The sequence below is a fragment of the Balaenoptera ricei genome, chromosome 19 (genome assembly GCF_028023285.1).
Source record: "Balaenoptera ricei isolate mBalRic1 chromosome 19, mBalRic1.hap2, whole genome shotgun sequence".
NCBI classification, from domain to species: domain Eukaryota; kingdom Metazoa; phylum Chordata; class Mammalia; order Artiodactyla; family Balaenopteridae; genus Balaenoptera; species Balaenoptera ricei.
The window spans coordinates 6,887,993-6,904,661 of NC_082657.1; the positions used below are offsets into that span (position 1 = coordinate 6,887,993).

At 58.0% G+C, this 16,669-nt stretch overlaps 2 protein-coding genes across 4 annotated transcripts in view; both read left to right on the forward strand.

The window, feature by feature from the left end:
• The window catches only part of NUP62 (nucleoporin 62), a 31,775-nt gene extending 28,883 nt beyond the window's left edge, over positions 1-2,892 (forward strand). The window contains exon 2 of the mRNA XM_059904109.1: positions 177-2,892. Within this exon, the coding sequence (XP_059760092.1) occupies positions 241-1,791 (1,551 nt within the window). The 5' untranslated portion in view covers positions 177-240 and the 3' untranslated portion in view covers positions 1,792-2,892. The remainder of the gene's footprint in view (positions 1-176) is intronic.
• Positions 1-16,597, forward strand: part of IL4I1 (interleukin 4 induced 1) — a 45,450-nt gene extending 28,853 nt beyond the window's left edge. The window contains exons 2-9 of one of the 3 annotated variants that reach the window (XM_059904107.1): positions 4,258-4,376; positions 6,844-6,990; positions 10,777-11,015; positions 11,707-11,819; positions 12,433-12,634; positions 14,735-14,803; positions 15,157-15,293; positions 15,651-16,597. In XM_059904107.1, the coding sequence (XP_059760090.1) occupies positions 6,954-6,990; positions 10,777-11,015; positions 11,707-11,819; positions 12,433-12,634; positions 14,735-14,803; positions 15,157-15,293; positions 15,651-16,560 (1,707 nt within the window). In that variant the 5' untranslated portion in view covers positions 4,258-4,376; positions 6,844-6,953 and the 3' untranslated portion in view covers positions 16,561-16,597. Of the gene's footprint in view, positions 1-4,257; positions 4,377-6,716; positions 6,991-10,299; positions 10,335-10,652; positions 10,688-10,776; positions 11,016-11,706; positions 11,820-12,432; positions 12,635-14,734; positions 14,804-15,156; positions 15,294-15,650 lie in introns of those variants that run through there. The other 2 variants (XM_059904108.1, XM_059904106.1) reach the window with 2 other exon arrangements.
• The last annotated feature ends 72 nt before the right edge of the window (positions 16,598-16,669 follow it).

Consider the following 16,669-nt stretch of genomic DNA (forward strand, 5'->3'; position numbering starts at 1 on the left):
TTCCTAGTTCAGCAGGGCCCGGTTAGGCTACACGTTGAGAAGAGGAAGGGTGGCTGTTTAATCAGAATTATCGAGTCCTGCCACCCTGCAGACGGCTCCGTCGTGCCGCCGAGGTTGCCTTTCCAAAACCGCCATCTGATCATGTCACTTCCTCTGCTTTAAAAAATCTCTCCAAGGTTGCAGACACCGGTGGATTTGCTTTGGGAGCCGGAGTAGCTGCTGCCACAAGAGTCTGGAGCCATGAGCGGGTTTAATTTTGGAGGCACTGGGGCCCCCACAGGCGGGTTCACCTTCGGCGCTGCAAAGACAGCAACAACCACGCCTGCTACGGGGTTTTCCTTCTCCACATCTGGCACCGGCGGGTTTAATTTTGGGACTCCCTCCCAGCCAGCCGCGAGCACCCCTTCCACCAGCCTGTTCTCACTCACCACCCAGGCTCCGGCGACACAGACCCCAGGATTCAGTTTTGGAGCCACAACTCCTACAGCAGCAGCAACTGGATTTTCCTTAGGGATCAACAGCCCAAAGCTAAACTTGAGCGGCGCGGCTGCCACCCCGGCCACGACGCAGCCCAGCGGCTTTGGGCTCGGCGGCAGCACCCTCACCAATGCCATCTCGAGCGCCGTCACGTCAGCCCAGGGCACGGCGCCCACCGGCTTTGTGTTTGGCTCCACCACCACGTCTGCTGCCCCGTCCACCACACCTGGGGGCTTCTCGTTCACGGGTGGAAGCACGTCCCAGACCGGGACCTCCGGCTTCAACATTGGCTCCATGGGGAGTTCGGCCCAGCCCACGGCCCTCACCGGGCTGCCCTTCACGCCGGCCACGCCAGCGGCCACTGGGGCAGGGGCCACACAGCCGGCTGCTTCCACACCCGCCGCCGCTACCACCAGTGCTGGGCCCTCGCTCTTTGCCTCACTGGCAACCGCTCCAACTTCGTCTGCTGCCACCGGGCTCTCCCTTTGTGCCCCAGCCACCACGGCGGGGACGCCCGGAGTGGGGACGTTGGGCTTCAGCCTGAAGGCCCCTGGAGCAGCTTCCACCGCCTCCACGGCGACGACCACCACCGCCACCACTGCCGCCACCGGCTTCTCCTTGAATATAAAACCACTGGCTCCAGCTGGGATCCCCAGCAACACAGCGGCCTCCGGGACCGCCCCAGCCGGCCCCAGTGCAGCCACCGGGGTGTCCGCCAGCCCCGCCATGACCTACGCCCAGCTGGAGAGTCTGATCAACAAGTGGAGCCTGGAGCTGGAGGACCAGGAACGGCACTTCTTACAGCAGGCCACGCAGGTCAACGCCTGGGACCGCACGCTGATCGAGAACGGGGAGAAGATCACCACCCTCCACCGCGAGGTCGAGAAGGTGAAGCTGGACCAGAAGAGGCTGGACCAGGAGCTCGACTTCATCCTGTCTCAGCAGAAGGAGCTGGAGGACCTGCTGAGCCCGCTGGAGGAGTCGGTCAAGGAGCAGAGCGGGACGGTGTACCTGCAGCACGCCGACGAGGAGCGAGAGAAGACCTACAAGCTGGCTGAGAACATCGACGCACAGCTGAAGCGCATGGCCCAGGACCTCAAGGACATCATCGAGCACCTGAACACGTCGGGGGGCCCCGCCGACACCAGCGACCCGCTGCAGCAGATCTGCAAGATCCTCAACGCGCACATGGACTCGCTGCAGTGGATCGACCAGAACTCGGCCCTGCTGCAGAGGAAGGTGGAGGAGGTGACCAAGGTGTGCGAGGGCCGCCGCAAGGAGCAGGAGCGCAGCTTCCGCATCACCTTCGACTGAGCCGGCTGCCCCGAGGGTGCACAGCGGGGCTGGGGACGTGAGTCTGTCCCGTTGGGGGTTGCAATGAAATACGTGTTTCTTTCTTTCTTTCTTTCAAACAGTCGTGCTGTTGAGAGAACTGTTCTGCAGTTTGACTTTCCACCTTAGCGAATAGAAAGGATTCTCAGCGCTCCGGTCCAGGCAGCAGCCTCGCAGGTGTGGTTTCTGTGTGTATCGCCTGTGTGTCCTAGACTCTCTCCATCTACTACGACCACCCGCCTCCAAGAGCTGGAGAAGCACTGAGCCGCCTGAGAACCACCTGTCTCCCAGCCGGGGTGCCACGCGGCCACTCTGTCCAACGCACAGTCATAGGTGCAGGGAGAAAAGACTACGGTTGAAGAATTTCCATCCTCAAGGAGCCAGCAGCCTGGTATAAGTGTAACCAGTATAGAGCAGTGACTTGTGAATGGAACGGACAGTGGGACATAGAATTTCAAAGGAGGAAAGATAGGTCAGATGAGGGACTTGAATGAGGTGTTGAGAAAAGAGGTCTCACCTTGCCTGGCTGACACACCTCGTCCTCGTCTCCTTATCTCAGGCTCCACCTCCTCCGGGAAGCCCTCTCAGCCACCCTGAAGCTGGGTCAGGTGGCCGTCCTGCATCCTGCGGGCCCCACACCACACTGAGCTTGCGAGCTCACATCTTTGGTTACACTCGTCACACTGTATTGTGCCGACTGTTTATTTCTCTGCCTCGCCGTTAGGTCGTAAGCCCCTGTGGGCAGGGACTGTTTCTTGTTCCCCTTGTGTCCTCGGCACAATTCCTGTCACACTTGTCAAACAGATGAACAGAGATGAAACCAGCATAAAACATTAGTCCACAGGATGCCTGTTGAAGTGGCCGGGGTGCCAGAGGCGGCCACAGACTTGATTCTGAACCTCCCAAAGCCAAAGCAAACCTAGTCAGTTGCAGTGAGATCCACGGTGTCCAGAAGGCAGAATCCAGCCAGCTGTATCCCAGGTGTCTTTTGTATTTGTCTTTACACTCTGCTGCACTCTCTGAAATACCTACGGCTGTCTTTTGCTTTTCTAAATAAAATAAAGTTTATAGTGGAATAAAAAAGCTGCTGTTAATGTGGATAACTTAGAAGAAGGTTGGGAAAAGAGCAGGTTCCAGATCAAATGGGATGCCATTTGTCTGAAACTCAGAAGCAAGCACACCTAAATGCACTGCCAAGGCGTGCATACACGTGCATGCACACATACACATGTTCACAACGTGGGTTCCTCTGGTGCTGATGGCAGGAGAGGAGCAGGTGGGGAAACCCGTTATAGCTGGGTCATATCTTCCAGTACACGTAAATATCCAGTCATCTGTCACCATCCCCAAGGCGTGTCATCAGCAGCATTCCTCTCCCTGTTACCTGGGGCTGGCCGGAGGGTTCTAGTTGTGCTTCAACGGTGGTCAGCAGGTAAAGCTGGGCTGCAGCTTTGTATCGGGTGATTTCCAGATACTGGCCTGACGTTCTCCCTCTGACCCTGGCCCCTGTAGGCGCCAGTGATGCCGAGCGCTCAGGTCTTGCTCCTGGCGCAGGGCATTGGAAGTCTGCCCTCCACCCTCCCGCAGCCTGTGCCACACTAAGCCGTGTTTTGGCTAAGGAGGGCCCAAGGACACTGGACATGTATGGGCCAGCTTCCCAAAGTCATGATCATGAGTCATTTCCTCAGGCCATCTTGGGCTTCTAAGAGCCACTGTCCCATCCAAGCAGAAGCCATGGAAGAGGGAGGGGAACGAGCTAGAAGAGGGAGACCCCGGCAACCCCAGTTGCTTCTCTCCAAAGGCTCCAGCCCTGCGACAGTGGCCCTTTGTGCCATCTGTGAACCATGACTTCATCCGGGACCTGTATCTGACTCCCTCACCTGAGGTGAGGAGAGATGGGGAGGCCTTGAGTCCTCTTAGAAAGTAGGAAGTAGTGTTTTACCTACATGTATTCATTCAGCACCCTTCTTTGGAGCACCTGCTACCTACCAGATCCTGATCTAGCATTGGGGTTTCAAAAATGGGACGATAATTCTCTGCGCATGAGGTCACTGGCAGGGGCCACACAATCTCGATAAGAAAAAAAAAATTCCTTGAGCTTGCATTTCCAATGCATATACCTATTACTTTGCATATTAAACATTAGTGGAGCTTAATTGCTTTCTTATAGTTGTATTTTTTAAATAAAAACAAATTGAAGTTCTAATATTTTCCTCCCACACCCCAAGGGATCTCAGGCACCCCACTTTGAAGGACACAAGCGATTATAATAAATCGACACAACAGCCGTGCCAGAGTGGGGGCTCCAGTGCTTGGGCACCATGGGAATGGCTTCAGTGGCTTCCTGGGGGAGCCAGGGGCGTTCCCAAGATTGCAACAGGGTCAGCAGCTGACTGGGTACCACCCCACGGATGCTGGCTTCATTGTAATTGCAGTTTCCCTTTCTAGGAAGAAAACAGATGCATTTCCTTCTCAGTCCAAACAAATGGCCTCTCCTTAAGTTCCTCTTCATTAATTAGCATGAAGACAAGCGTGGTGACTAAATTCGGAGTCAGAGGCTTTTAAAGGTGAATCTCTCTCTCAGTAAGCTGTTACGGCATTTCTTCTCCCTGTTTAGGGGTAAGAGTGGCAACTGTGGGTTTATGGTTACAGCTCACTTTTCATCTCCAGGACACCCTCAAACAACTGCCTCCGTTATGGCCTGGCCCTTTCCCCAGGATGATGCCCCAGCCTCATCTGGCACAGCTGGGCATCAGAGAGTCAGATGTTTGAAACAGCCAGAGATTTCCAGAGGTCGAGCAGCCTTGATCTCCAAAGGGAAGTTGAAACAAATGAGTCTCAAGCAGTGGTGTGCTGGTAGCAGTCGGCCCTCCAGGGTCAGGGAAAGCCCTGACAGCATATGCCCATCCCCATGGTGTAAATTCTCCCACTATGGCTGATTTCAAGCCACTAAGGTGAAGTCACCAAACACAAATTTGGGAAATTGACACACACTGTGTAGATGCAACTAATTCACCTCGAGAGTATATATGTAATAGTAAAACGTAATCAGATAATTACGGGATGAATTTTGAGTATTATCTTCGTTTTTAATAAAATTAATCGTAAAGATTTTAAATTTTTAATAATGGCTAGCAAAGCAAAACCAAAAAAGAGATCCGAAAATTAAATGGTCGGCTCTCGTGAATAGGTGTGAGCCAGCTCCAGCACACCACTGCTCCCAAGGTTTTCAGTCAACCTCAAAATTGCCTTGGTGCTTTAAAAGTCTGCCCTCAGACCAGCAGCTCTCTGCAGAACTTCCCAGGAACAAAATCCCTCACCCTCTGAAGTCAGGTCTGCTTGTAGACACCAGCCAACCCCCAGCCAGACCTAACTGTCCTGAGCCACCACTGGGCCTGTCCCACAGCCCTCACACACCTTGGCACTGGTCACTTCACACTCCAGAGACCCATCTGGGCACTGCCCACACCTCACCTCCAGACACCATCCTGGTTCAACCCCATGACCTGCTGAGATTTCCCCGAGGCAGAGCCCAGGTGTGCTGCTCTGCTAGGCTCAGGCCTAGCCTGGGGCCATGGGGCCACATCAGACCCCACCCCTGGGTTCTAAGAACATAGACCCCCAAATCCACTGAACTGAAAGTGACACTTCCTGACAAAGATACTCAGTATCACTCAGATGCAGTGTGGGCTCTGTGAATGTTGATTCAAACCAACTGTTAAAAGAAAAAAAAGTTTTGATGGGACTTCCCTGGTGGTCCAGTGGTTGAGACTACGCGCTCCCAGTGCAGGGGACACAGGTTCGATCCCTGGTCGGGGAACTAAGATCCTGCATGCTGCATGGCGTGGCCCAAAGAAAAAAAAAAAACCACGTTTTGAGATAATCAGGGAAGGGTAAGCATTGATTTAATATCATTTTTAAATGTGATAATGGTATTGGAGTTTTATTTTTGAAAAAGCAAATAAGTTCTTATCTTTTTTTTTTTTTAAAGCTGGTGGAAGGTAAGCTTGCCAGCCATGAGCCATCTTTTTTTTTTTTTTTTAATTTTATTTATTTATTTATTTATTTTTGGCTGTGTTGGGTCGTAGTTTCTGTGCAAGGGCTTTCTCTAGTTGCGGCGAGCGGGGGCCACTCTTCATCGCGGAGCGCGGGCCTCTCACTATCGTGGCCTCTCTTGTTGCGGAGCACAGGCTCCAGACGCGCAGGCTCAGTAGTTGTGGCTCACGGGCCTAGTTGCTCCACGGCATGTGGGATCTTCCCAGACCAGGGCTCGAAACCGTGTCCCCTGCATTAGCAGGCAGATTCTCAACCACTGCGCCACCAGGAAAGCCCAGTTCTTATCTTTTTTAATTAATTTTTATTGGAGTAGAGTTGATTTACAATGTTGTGTTATTTTCTGCTATACAGCAAAGTGAATCAGTTATACATATACATAAATCCACTCTTTTTTAGATTCTATTCACATATATGTCATTACAGAGTACTGAGTAGAGTTCCCTGTGCCGTACAGTAGGTCCTTATTAGTTATCTATTTTATATATAGCAGTGTATATATGTCAGTCCCAAGCTCCCAATTTATCCCTCCCACCAAGTTCTGTTATTGTAGCGCAGAGGTTGGCAAACTGTGACCCCACTTCCCGTTTTTGTAAGTAAAGTTTTATTGGAACACAGCCACACCCATCCATTTACATGCTGTGACTGCTGGGAGGACAGAGTTGAGTAGGCGAGGTGGAGACCACGTGGCCCCAAAAGCCTCAAATATTTATAGAAAAAGTTTGCCAACTTCTGTCTTACGGAAACATCCTCAAGTATTCACCTACAAAAATGATAATATGTCTGGGGTTTGCTGTAAAATAATCAGTGGGGGAGGGAGAAAGTGTAAATGAAACAAGATAGGCTATGAGGCGATGAATGCACCTGGCTTCATGATCCTAGTCTGTTTTTATATGTGTTTGAAATTTTCCGTAATAAAAAGCTTCCGAGAAGGGGGCATCTGCGCTCCACGGCCTCCCAACTGCTCTGACCCCACACCAGGACCCTGGCATCTCTGGTCTAACAAGGGAATCGGGACAGAGCCAGCACCACTCAGCCCGGTTTCGCACACACCCAACGATGACTTCTGTCCCGGGCTAACCAGAAAGGCCATGGGCGCTGAGAGAGCCCACCAGAGCCAGCCATGCAGTGAGTGCCCCCATCAGAGCCCTGGGATTCTGGAAACTGGGGAAGGAGGGGCAAGGGGGCTCTGAGGGAAGGGGGCCCCTGTCTAGGGGTCAGGCCAGAGATCAGGGCCTCAAGTAGGTCTGTCCTCTGCCCTCTGCACCCCTCCCCATCCAGTTCTGGACCCCCAACTTCTGCCTGGAGCCCTTGGCATGCCCTGGGTAGGCCCTGCCCTCCTCTGAGACTTGGTGAAAGTTTTAATACTGACCACTCAGGGTCTTTGGACTGACTCAGAGGAAAGAATATATATAAGGCACTAGCCCTGTCCGTTGCCCATCTCTGTGGCCACCATCACTAGTAGCTGCCCTGAGGGGCCACAGAGGCCCCCCCGGGGTGGGGGGGGAGTGGGGCCAGGTCTCTGGCTGCTTCGGATGTGACCTAACCCCATTAGAACTGTCATTGTGGTTCTAGAAGCCAGGCAAATAAGGTAGGGTTTTCTCCCTAGAGACAATTTTTACCTGAAAGGGTTGAAAAAGCCCCAGGTCTTTCCCACCATCTGCCCCCACCCTCAGTTCTCGCTGTGTGTCCTATATCTCCTACTCACAAGCTTAGGAAACCTAACCTAATCCAAACCACTCTTTCTCATGACCCTAATTCATACCCTAATACCCTAAATTCAACCCTAACACCAATCTCTGATTTTATCAGGAATGAGTCTGGAAGATCCAGTTATTTCTACCAAAGCAACCCCCAAATTACTCATAATCTCTTGACCCCAAAACAACCTTTGGTGTATGGCCTTCCAGCATTTCTTTTCCTGCCAACTGTACCGTGGACCATATCTGGCCGCTCTTGGGCGTTCCACCCAACATCAACCAAACCCTAGCCCCGTGCTTCTCAGCCGGGGCGAGTCTGCCTCCCCTTCCCCCGGGAATGGTTGGCGATGTCTAGAGACATTGGTAGCTGTTAAGCCTTGAGGGGCAAGTGCTACTGGCATCTGGTGGGTAGAGGCCAGTTATGCTACTCAACATCCTACAATGCACAGGACCTTCCTCACAAAAATGGTCCCAACTGCATAGCACCGAGACGGGGAGCCCCTGCCCGGGCCCCATCCCCGGTCCACGAGCCTGAGCTAACCAAGTGTTAACCATCCTGGAGCCGGGCCGCTGGGATCAAACACAGGTTCTGCCCTTTCTTAGCCGGTGCCTGATCTGGGCCCCAGTTTTCTCCACTGTACAATGGGGACAGCTCAACCCACCCTGTGAGACTTGTCACTGGAGTCAGTGAAGTAGAACGTGTAGCGTGTCGGGCACGCAGTACTCAGCAGGACCCACCGTCACTTTATCAGCATCAAGGAGACCGAGCAGGCCTTGCCCTCGTAGCCTCCGTGAGTCCTGCTCGCCTCCCCACCTGACTCCTTGCATGGGGTCTCTGGGGTAAGGCTGCACGCCTTCCATAGAGTCCAGGGGGTGAACTGGGGGTGTGCCCGGAGCCAGGAGAACTGTGAACAGAGACCTTGTGCAGGAGAGACCAGGGGGTCAACCCAGATGCTCTGCGGACCAACACTGCTTGCCCAGACGTGCCCTGGGAGCCCCTTGGCTCTGCCGCCTCCATCCCTTTCTGCTTCCATGTTCTTGCTGCTCCCTTTCTCTGTGTGGGACATTGCCATGAGGCCGTAGAGCAGAGGGGCCTCCGGGAAGGGGACGGGGTGGGGGTAGGGACCTGGGATCCGGTGGACTCCCAGCTCTGCTGTGTCCCACTGTGGGACCCGGGGCCAGTGCCTTCCCCGCCGCGGGCCAGGTTCCCCCTCCCTCACAAGGTGTGTAAGGTCCCGACGAGATGGCACGCCAACCCTCCACGTCATCGTGAATGAAGCAGGTGGGGTCTGCGATGGGAAGGCCTGTGCCAGTCCTGGGGTCCGCCCCTGCCCGGCCCCTGGCCACCTCTGGGCCTCAGATTCCTCCTCTACCCAGGGCAGAGCTCTGAGCACAGGCCACCTCAGAGAGCGGCAAGCCTCTCGCTGCTGGTTTTTGCTGACTCTCGCCCTTGGCTTTCTCTCAGTGTCCAGCTCACTGATTTTGTTCCCTTCTTGGCCACCGCCTCCCCACCCGCATCAGATGTTTTCTGACTCACTGGTATGCACCCCCTCCAACCCCATACCTCCGTCAAACCACATCCCTCTTTCATTTACTGTTTGGATTTTCCCAACTGGTTGCTGCAGAGGACCTGCCGCCCTCTGGCTTTCCTCCTTACCACTCGCCTGGTGCTCTCTCCTCCAACCCCAAGAAAAATCCCCAAGATGCCTCTCCCCACCCCCTTCAAGGGACCCACCATGTGTCCCCTTGGCTAAAGCCCCAAAGCCATGAGCCACGCAGGGTCTCCTTGGAGCCGGGTCACCCTGTTCTCACTGCCTGCCCCTCGCCCCTCAGGAGAAAAGGGCCCACGGACAGCGGGTGGTGATGGCCACAGCCAGGGAGAGAGACAGAAGCACTGGACAGTTTCTCCGAGGTGCCCCCCCCTGCCGCCGAAGCCCTAGCCTGAGCCGAGCGCCACAGTGGTTCTCAGCGCAGGGGGGACGGGCTCCTTGCGCAGGGCTGGGGTTGAGGGGGCCTTCACTGAATCCCTCTAGCACCCGCGCGGCGGCAGCAGCTGGCATTTCCTAAGAAGCAGCTTCTAGTACTGACCCGGCTGCTGTTCCCAGGGCCCCGACCTGGATTCACTGCCTACTCCCGCCAGCACAGGAGCGACCCCCCTTGACAGATGACACCGGTGCCAAAGAGAGGGGAAGGCCTGCTCCAAGTCCCCCGCTGGCAGGTGCCAGACTCAGGACCCAGGCAGGCTGGCCCAGAGCTCGTGCCACCGACCACGAGCTGCTGCCTGCGAGTCCCCTGCTGTGCCCGTTTCACTGAGCTCAGAGCGGCCATGTGGCGGGGGCCAGCGAGGGCCCTCCAGCGCACAGGGACGGCTGACACAGAGAAGGACTCAGAGGCTGTCGCAGGGCACACGCAGCCCCAAGGCCAGAGGCCGCCTCTCCCCCTGCTCTGAGAATGAAAGAGGCAGAGAGGGCAGAGGAGAGGGCAGACACAGGGGCCCTGCGATCAGATCAGGGGGACCAAGGGCTCGGGGCAGGCCAGACTGATTTGCTTCCTCCCGACCCCTTCCTCCTCCGCCGCGCCCCCTCCGGCCTCAACTAGACTCTGAGCATCTGACCCGCCGCCCAGGAAAGGAGTTTCGTTTCCCACAGCTCGATTACCCAAAAGGGAGGGGAGGGCGGGGCTCGGCTCGGTTTAAGGACCGAGAGGGGGGACTCGGCAGACAGGCGGAGGGGACAGAGGAGAGAGGAGGTGCTGCTGCGTGCGGAGGCCGAGGTAGCGAGGAGGCTGCAGAGAGACTGGGCCCCACGGAAATAGACGGGGAGACAGGGCTGAGCAGGGCAGATAAGGGAGAAACAGGGAGACCCAGAGGAGGTGAGAGAAAGAGGGGACAGAGAAGAGAGACAGGAGAGGAGGGGAGACAGGCGAGCAGAGACCAGGAGCCGGCTAGCCCGGGATCAGGGGACACACACGTCTAGAGAGACCGGAGCCATAGTGGGGAGGGCTGAGGTGGGCGCGGGGCAGCCCACAGCGGGCCAGGCTGGGGGGGACACAGGCTCCTGTCACAGTGGCCCTGCTTCCCCTCCAACCCAGACACGTCTCCCCCCAGAGAGACATGCACTCCTTGGGTAAGTAAGCAGGGGAGGGGGCAGAACCCGCTTTTCTCTCCCCACATACCCGCTGACCTGCCCGCTGACCCTGTCCTTCTTCCCCCCAGCCTGGCGCCTCCTCGCCCTGGTCCCCGTCCTCCTCAGCCTGGCGGCCTCCCTGGACTGGCAAACTGCCCAGAGCCACGACCCCTTCGAGAAGTGCATGCAGGATCCCGACTATGAGCAGCTGCTCAGAGTCGTGACCTTGGGCCTCAACCGGACCTCGAAGCCCCGGAGGGTGGTTGTGGTTGGTGCGGGCGTGGCTGGGTTGTTGGCCGCAAAGGTGCTCAGCGATGCTGGACACAAGGTGAGAAGTGCTGCTTGCTGTCTACCTTGAGTCTTTCCTGCTGCGGCTGGGAGTCCTGGGTAGAGGGACCTGGCTACGTCCCTGTTGAGGGGTGGGGGTGATGGGAGGCGGAGAGAGGGAGCTATGCTTTCCTTGTGGTCTGGGGAGCGAGGCCTGGAACCCTCTGCTCTAACATGAAACCCAGAGGGAACGTGTGTCTGTGCTGAGGGGGCCTTTGACTTTCCCTGCCCCACTCTCATCCTGGAGGAAAGTCCCTTGAAACCTCCTCCAACCTCCTGGGGGGAACATGTGTTGGTGGAGGTGGAAACTCCACACAAGGGGAAGTGCCCCCTGAAGTCTAACCCCTGTCGCTCTCGCTGAAATCCAAGAATGAGTATGGGCCAGGCCAGTGGCTTCAGTACACACGAGAAATCTCCCCACTCCCTGAGCTGGGAAATCCCTCTGAAATCTGGCCAGCGGCCTTCCTGCTGCAGTCTGGAAATTGTCACATTGTACATGTTCACTATGACTTTCTGTTCTCCCACCAGCCCCTCCCACCTCCCCATAAAAAAAGATCCTTCCTTCATCTTCATCTGTGCTGCTGTGGGGCTGGAAGGTTGGGTGGGTGCCCGGGGCGGGGGCTGCAACAGGGTTGAGATGGGGGGTCAGTGGGAGGAGCTAAAGCATCTGCTTGCTGCCCATCGTCCCTCAGGTCACCATCCTGGAGGCAGACAACAGGATTGGGGGCCGAATCTTCACCTACCGGGACCGGAAGACCGGCTGGACTGGGGAGCTGGGAGCCATGCGCATGCCCAGCTCGCACAGGTGGGGCCTGACCTGGGGGCCAGGCAGGCGCGGGGCCACCCCAGCCCCCACCTCTGAGCCCAGACTCAGCCAGATTCCCAGCTCAATCACTGCTCCAGTGCCAGCACGAACCTCAACTCTGACCCCAAACCTGGCGCCCCAGTCAAGTCAGGCCTAGACCCAGCCTCCAGCTCTGTCCTTTTCCTGACTGACACTTCCAGGCCTCCCGGCTCCAGCCCCACCACTGAACCCCTGAAGTGCTCAGGCCACTGTGTCCAGCCCTTCCAGACCCCCAGCTCTATCTTCCCCGACCCTGGTCCTTTCCCCATCCCCAGCTCCCACCCCCATCCAACACAACTCTGTCCCCATTCCTACTTGATCCCCAGTGAAAGCGACCTCCCCCTCCAAAGCCAGTCCTGAAGTGCTGCCGCCCTCAGCCTTCCAGCCTTGTTCCCCTTTCATTCCCATCCCTGGCACTGACGACCCCTAATCTAGCCCGGCTCCAGCCTCATGCCCAGCCCCAAGCCCCGTCCCCAGCTGCCCCACCCACCCCTTTCCCTTCTCCAAGCCCCACTGGGGAGAGGGGCCCCCACCTCCCCCGCCCGACCCTCACCAGCGGCTCCCACTCCCTCAGGATCCTCCATGAGCTCTGCAAGAGCCTGGGACTCAATCTGACCAAATTCACCCAGTACGACGAGAACACGTGGACGGAGGTGAATGAGGTGAAGCTGCGGAACTACGTGGTGGAGAAGATGCCTGAGAAGCTGGGCTACAAGCTGCATCCCAAGGAGAAGGGCCACTCTCCCGAAGAAATCTACCAGATGGCTCTCAACAGGGTAGGCGCGTCCGCGAGCCCTGCAGCCCTGTCCCCCTGCCCCCGTCCTCCACGCTGTTGTGTCCCATGCCCTTTCCTCCTCCTGGCCTAGCTTTCCTTTTCCCATTCCTTCTGGTCTCCCATCACTGGCTCTTCCATCTTTAGTTTCCCCATAAGCCCTGCTGATCCCCATCTCCCATCCCCTTCTCACTCACACACTGGCCGGGACAACCTCACCTTTCTACACCTTTGGGGTTTTTTGTTGGTTTGTTTTGGGTTTTTTTAGGCTGCGTCATTCGGCACGTGGGATGTGGGATCTTAGTTCCCTGACTAGGGATTGACTCCATGCCCCCTGCATTGGGAGCTCGGAGTCTTAACCACTGGACCGCCAGGGAAGTCCCTCTACACCTTTGGTTTAAACTATGATCTGTGGGCTTATGTTTTCCAAGTCCATCTCCTGAGACCCAGACCTATGTCTGTCTCCCCCTGGCCATCCCCCAGCACCCTCCAGCTCCCACTGAGCTCGGCGGCAGCTTCCCTGAACCTACTCAGATTCCTGGGTTCCCCATCTCACAACAGTGCCATCATCACCACCCCCAGTCACGAAGCGGAACTCCAGGGGCCATCCTCGCTTCCTGCCTTCCCTGTCAGGCCCCAGCTCCATCCGTCCTGCCCTCAACTGTCTCACACTGTTCCTACCTCTCTGTCCCCCCAGCTCCAGCCCCAGCTCAGGCCTGGACCGCTCCCTGCATCCTCACCCTGGCCCACCCTGCTCACAACCCCCTGTGCTCCCTAGCGCCTCAGCCTCAGGTTCAAGCCCTGAGCAGTCTGGTCTCTCCCACTCCTTTAGCCCCATCTTCTCTCCAAGAAATTTTTATTGCCCACCCCAAACTCTCATGGTGGCCCAAACACCTTCGGCTCTGTACTCCTTCGTATGCACTATGCTTGTCCGCCGTCCCACACCCATGCCACTGACCCTGCCTGGAAGGCCTTTTCCTTTTCCCACCCAGGGAACCCTTTTCATCCCTCAAGAACCAGCTCCAGTGTCCCCTCCTCCAGGCAGCCTCCCCTGATGCCCTCAGGGAGGAGCCAGCCTAAGCCTCCTATGGGAGCTCCTAATTGTCCATCTCCTCTTGTGGACAAGGGTGGGCACTTAGTCCAGGCCATTTCTGTGCCCTGCCAGTGCCCAGTTTAAGGAGCCTAGGGAAATGTGAGGGGAAGGGTGAGTGAGTGAGTGAGTGAAGGGACACCTCCTTCAGGGAGTTCCCCGGCCACAAGAGAGAAGCCAGGTGGACAAAGGAGAGGGCTGAAAACAGAGGGCAGCGAGTCTTCCGGGAGGGGATGAGACTTGAACAAAGCAGTGAAGGATGACCACTTGGATGCCCGGCGAAGATGAGGGGGATGAGCAAGTGCAGGGGCATGGAGGCGGGGGAGACTCAAGGGTGGTCCGGGCACTGGACACTGTGCTGTAGACCTGAAGCTGCCCTAAGAGATGGTGACCGAGGGGCTGGCAGCGGCCTTGAACGGCAGGCTGAGGGCTGGAACTCTGCGGCTCCAGGCACTGGGGAGCCACAGAAGCCTGTGGGCAGGGACGGTGCCGTGAATAAACCCCCGTGAGCAGTCATGCCCTGTCAGGGCTGATGGGTGGGTGGCAGAAGGGACTCCACTTCCGTCTGCGCCCACAACGATCCAGGCGACAGATAATTACCGTCCATAAGGACACAGCGCTGACTGAGACAAATAATTACCGTCCATAAGGACACAGCGCTGACTGAGACAAATAATTACCGTCCATAAGGACACAGCGCGTGGAGCGCACAGGCTGGGACAGAGGCAGGCAAAATAACACCCAACCAGGATGAGTGTGACATTGTCCGGGTGGACCGAGCGCCCGGGGAATGAGGGGTAGGAACGACTCAGGAAGACTTCCCAGGGTGGCGATGTAGTTGCAGTGGAGGGCAAGGCTGAGGGCCGAGCGTGGGCAACATCCTGGCAGCTTGAACAAGAGAGGTAAATGGCCGGCCATGGGCAGGAGCAGGAAGAGAAGCCAGGTTTGGACCCCGGGTGGGGCCTCCCCGGTCCTGTCCCCACAGCTCAGCGCCATCTGCTTGTCCCGCCACAGGCCATCAAAGATCTCAGGACACTGGGCTGCAGAAAGGCAATGATGAAGTTTGAAAGGCACACGCTCCTGGTGAGTGAGGGCCTCGCTGTCGCTGTCTGAGAAATGACGACAAGGAGGGTGCCCATGGGGCCTTGGGCGGGGAGTCAGAGGGCAGGAAACTGGGATCCCAGGCCTGCCACCTCCTCCCTGCCTGACGGGGCTGGACACGCCCCTCTTTGGGCTTCGTTTTCCCTCATCTGTCACAAGGGCGGGGGGGGGGGGGGGGGGGCCGCCATATCGCTGAGGTGCAGGGAACCGCACTAAGCGCGGTCGTGTCACTGAACTAAGTAAGAGGCTCCGCGGGGAGCGGCCCCGTGGGAGGGGGTACGGAGCCGGCAGGTGCAGCCTGCCTGGGCCCTGACCTGGGCCCCGCCGTCCCCCAGGAATACCTCCTCGGGGAGGGGAACCTGAGCCAGCCTGCCGTTCAGCTCCTGGGAGACGTGATGTCCAAGGACGGCTTCTTCTATCTCAGCTTCGCCGAGGCCCTGCGGGCTCACAGCTGCCTCAGCGACCGGCTCCGGTGAGGCGGCGGCTGGACAGACGGAGTGGGCGGGGCTGGCGGGGTGGGCGCGGCCTGTAGAGGTGGGGGCAGGGGCCCAGGGGGCGGAGAGGCGCGCTCGTCCCGCCACACTCGCCCCCGCATCCTGGGTCCTCCAGGGGAAGAAAGGTACCTGGAGAGTGGCGTGGCCCTGAGGGGACGAGGCGGGGTTCCCGGGTCACACCGCTCTGCTCCCGGGCCTCGGGGGCCATCGGGGACTGACGAGGGCGGGGGTAGATGAAGGGGTGGGATTAGAGGGAGGGAGCGGGGAGTGTCTCGGGAGGGGCCGCTGTGGAGATGCAGGGCCCGAGAGCCCGTCACGCACCCGCCCCGCCGCAGGTACAGCCGCATCGTGGGCGGCTGGGACCTGTTGCCGCGCGCGCTGCTGAGCTCGCTGTCGGGGCCTGTGCTGCTGCACTCGCCCGTCGTGGCGATTAAGCAGGGGACGCACGAGGTGAGCGTGCACATCGAGGCCTCGCGCCGGGCCCGGAATCTGACGTCCTTGACGGCCGACGTGGTGCTGCTGACGGTGAGCGGGCCTGCGCTGCAGCGCATCACCTTCACGCCGCCGCTGACGCGCAAGCGGCAAGAGGCGGTGCGCGCGCTGCACTACATGCCGGCCACCAAGGTGCTCCTGAGCTTCCGCCGGCCCTTCTGGCACGACGAGCACATCGAAGGCGGCCACTCGAACACCGACCGCCCGTCGCGCGTGATATTCTACCCGCCGCCTGGCGAGGGCGCGCTGCTGCTCGCCTCGTACACGTGGTCGGACGCGGCTGCCACGTTTGCTGGCCTGAGCCTGTCTGAAGCCCTGCGCTTGGCGCTCGACGACGTGGCGGCGCTTCACGGGCCCATCGTGTACCGGCTCTGGGACGGCAGCGGCATCGTCAAGCGCTGGGCGGAGGACCCGCACAGCCAGGGCGGCTTCGTGGTGCAGCCCCCGATGCTCTGGCGAACCGACAAGGACGAGGGGCAGGAGCACGATTGGGCGGCCCCCTACGGCTGCATCTACTTCGCTGGAGAGCACACGGCCTACCCGCACGGCTGGGTGGAGACGGCCGTCAAGTCGGCACTGCGGGCCGCGGTCTTGATCAACGGCCGGACCAGCAGCTGGAACGACCCCCGGACCATCAACAGCATGGGGCGTGTGCACGTGGCGCCCGCCCACCACCACCCGTGCAGCCTCGAAAGGGGGCGGGGCACCCACTCTCCAGCCTTACATGCGGTCACCGCTCCGCACACGACCTAAAAGAGGACCCAATATTAAAGTATTTTTGGAAACAGCAGTGTGGTCCCGCCCCCTCCCTGGCTCAGTTGCTTCCCCAGTTTGCAGGGAGCAAAACCATTAGCCCTCTTGG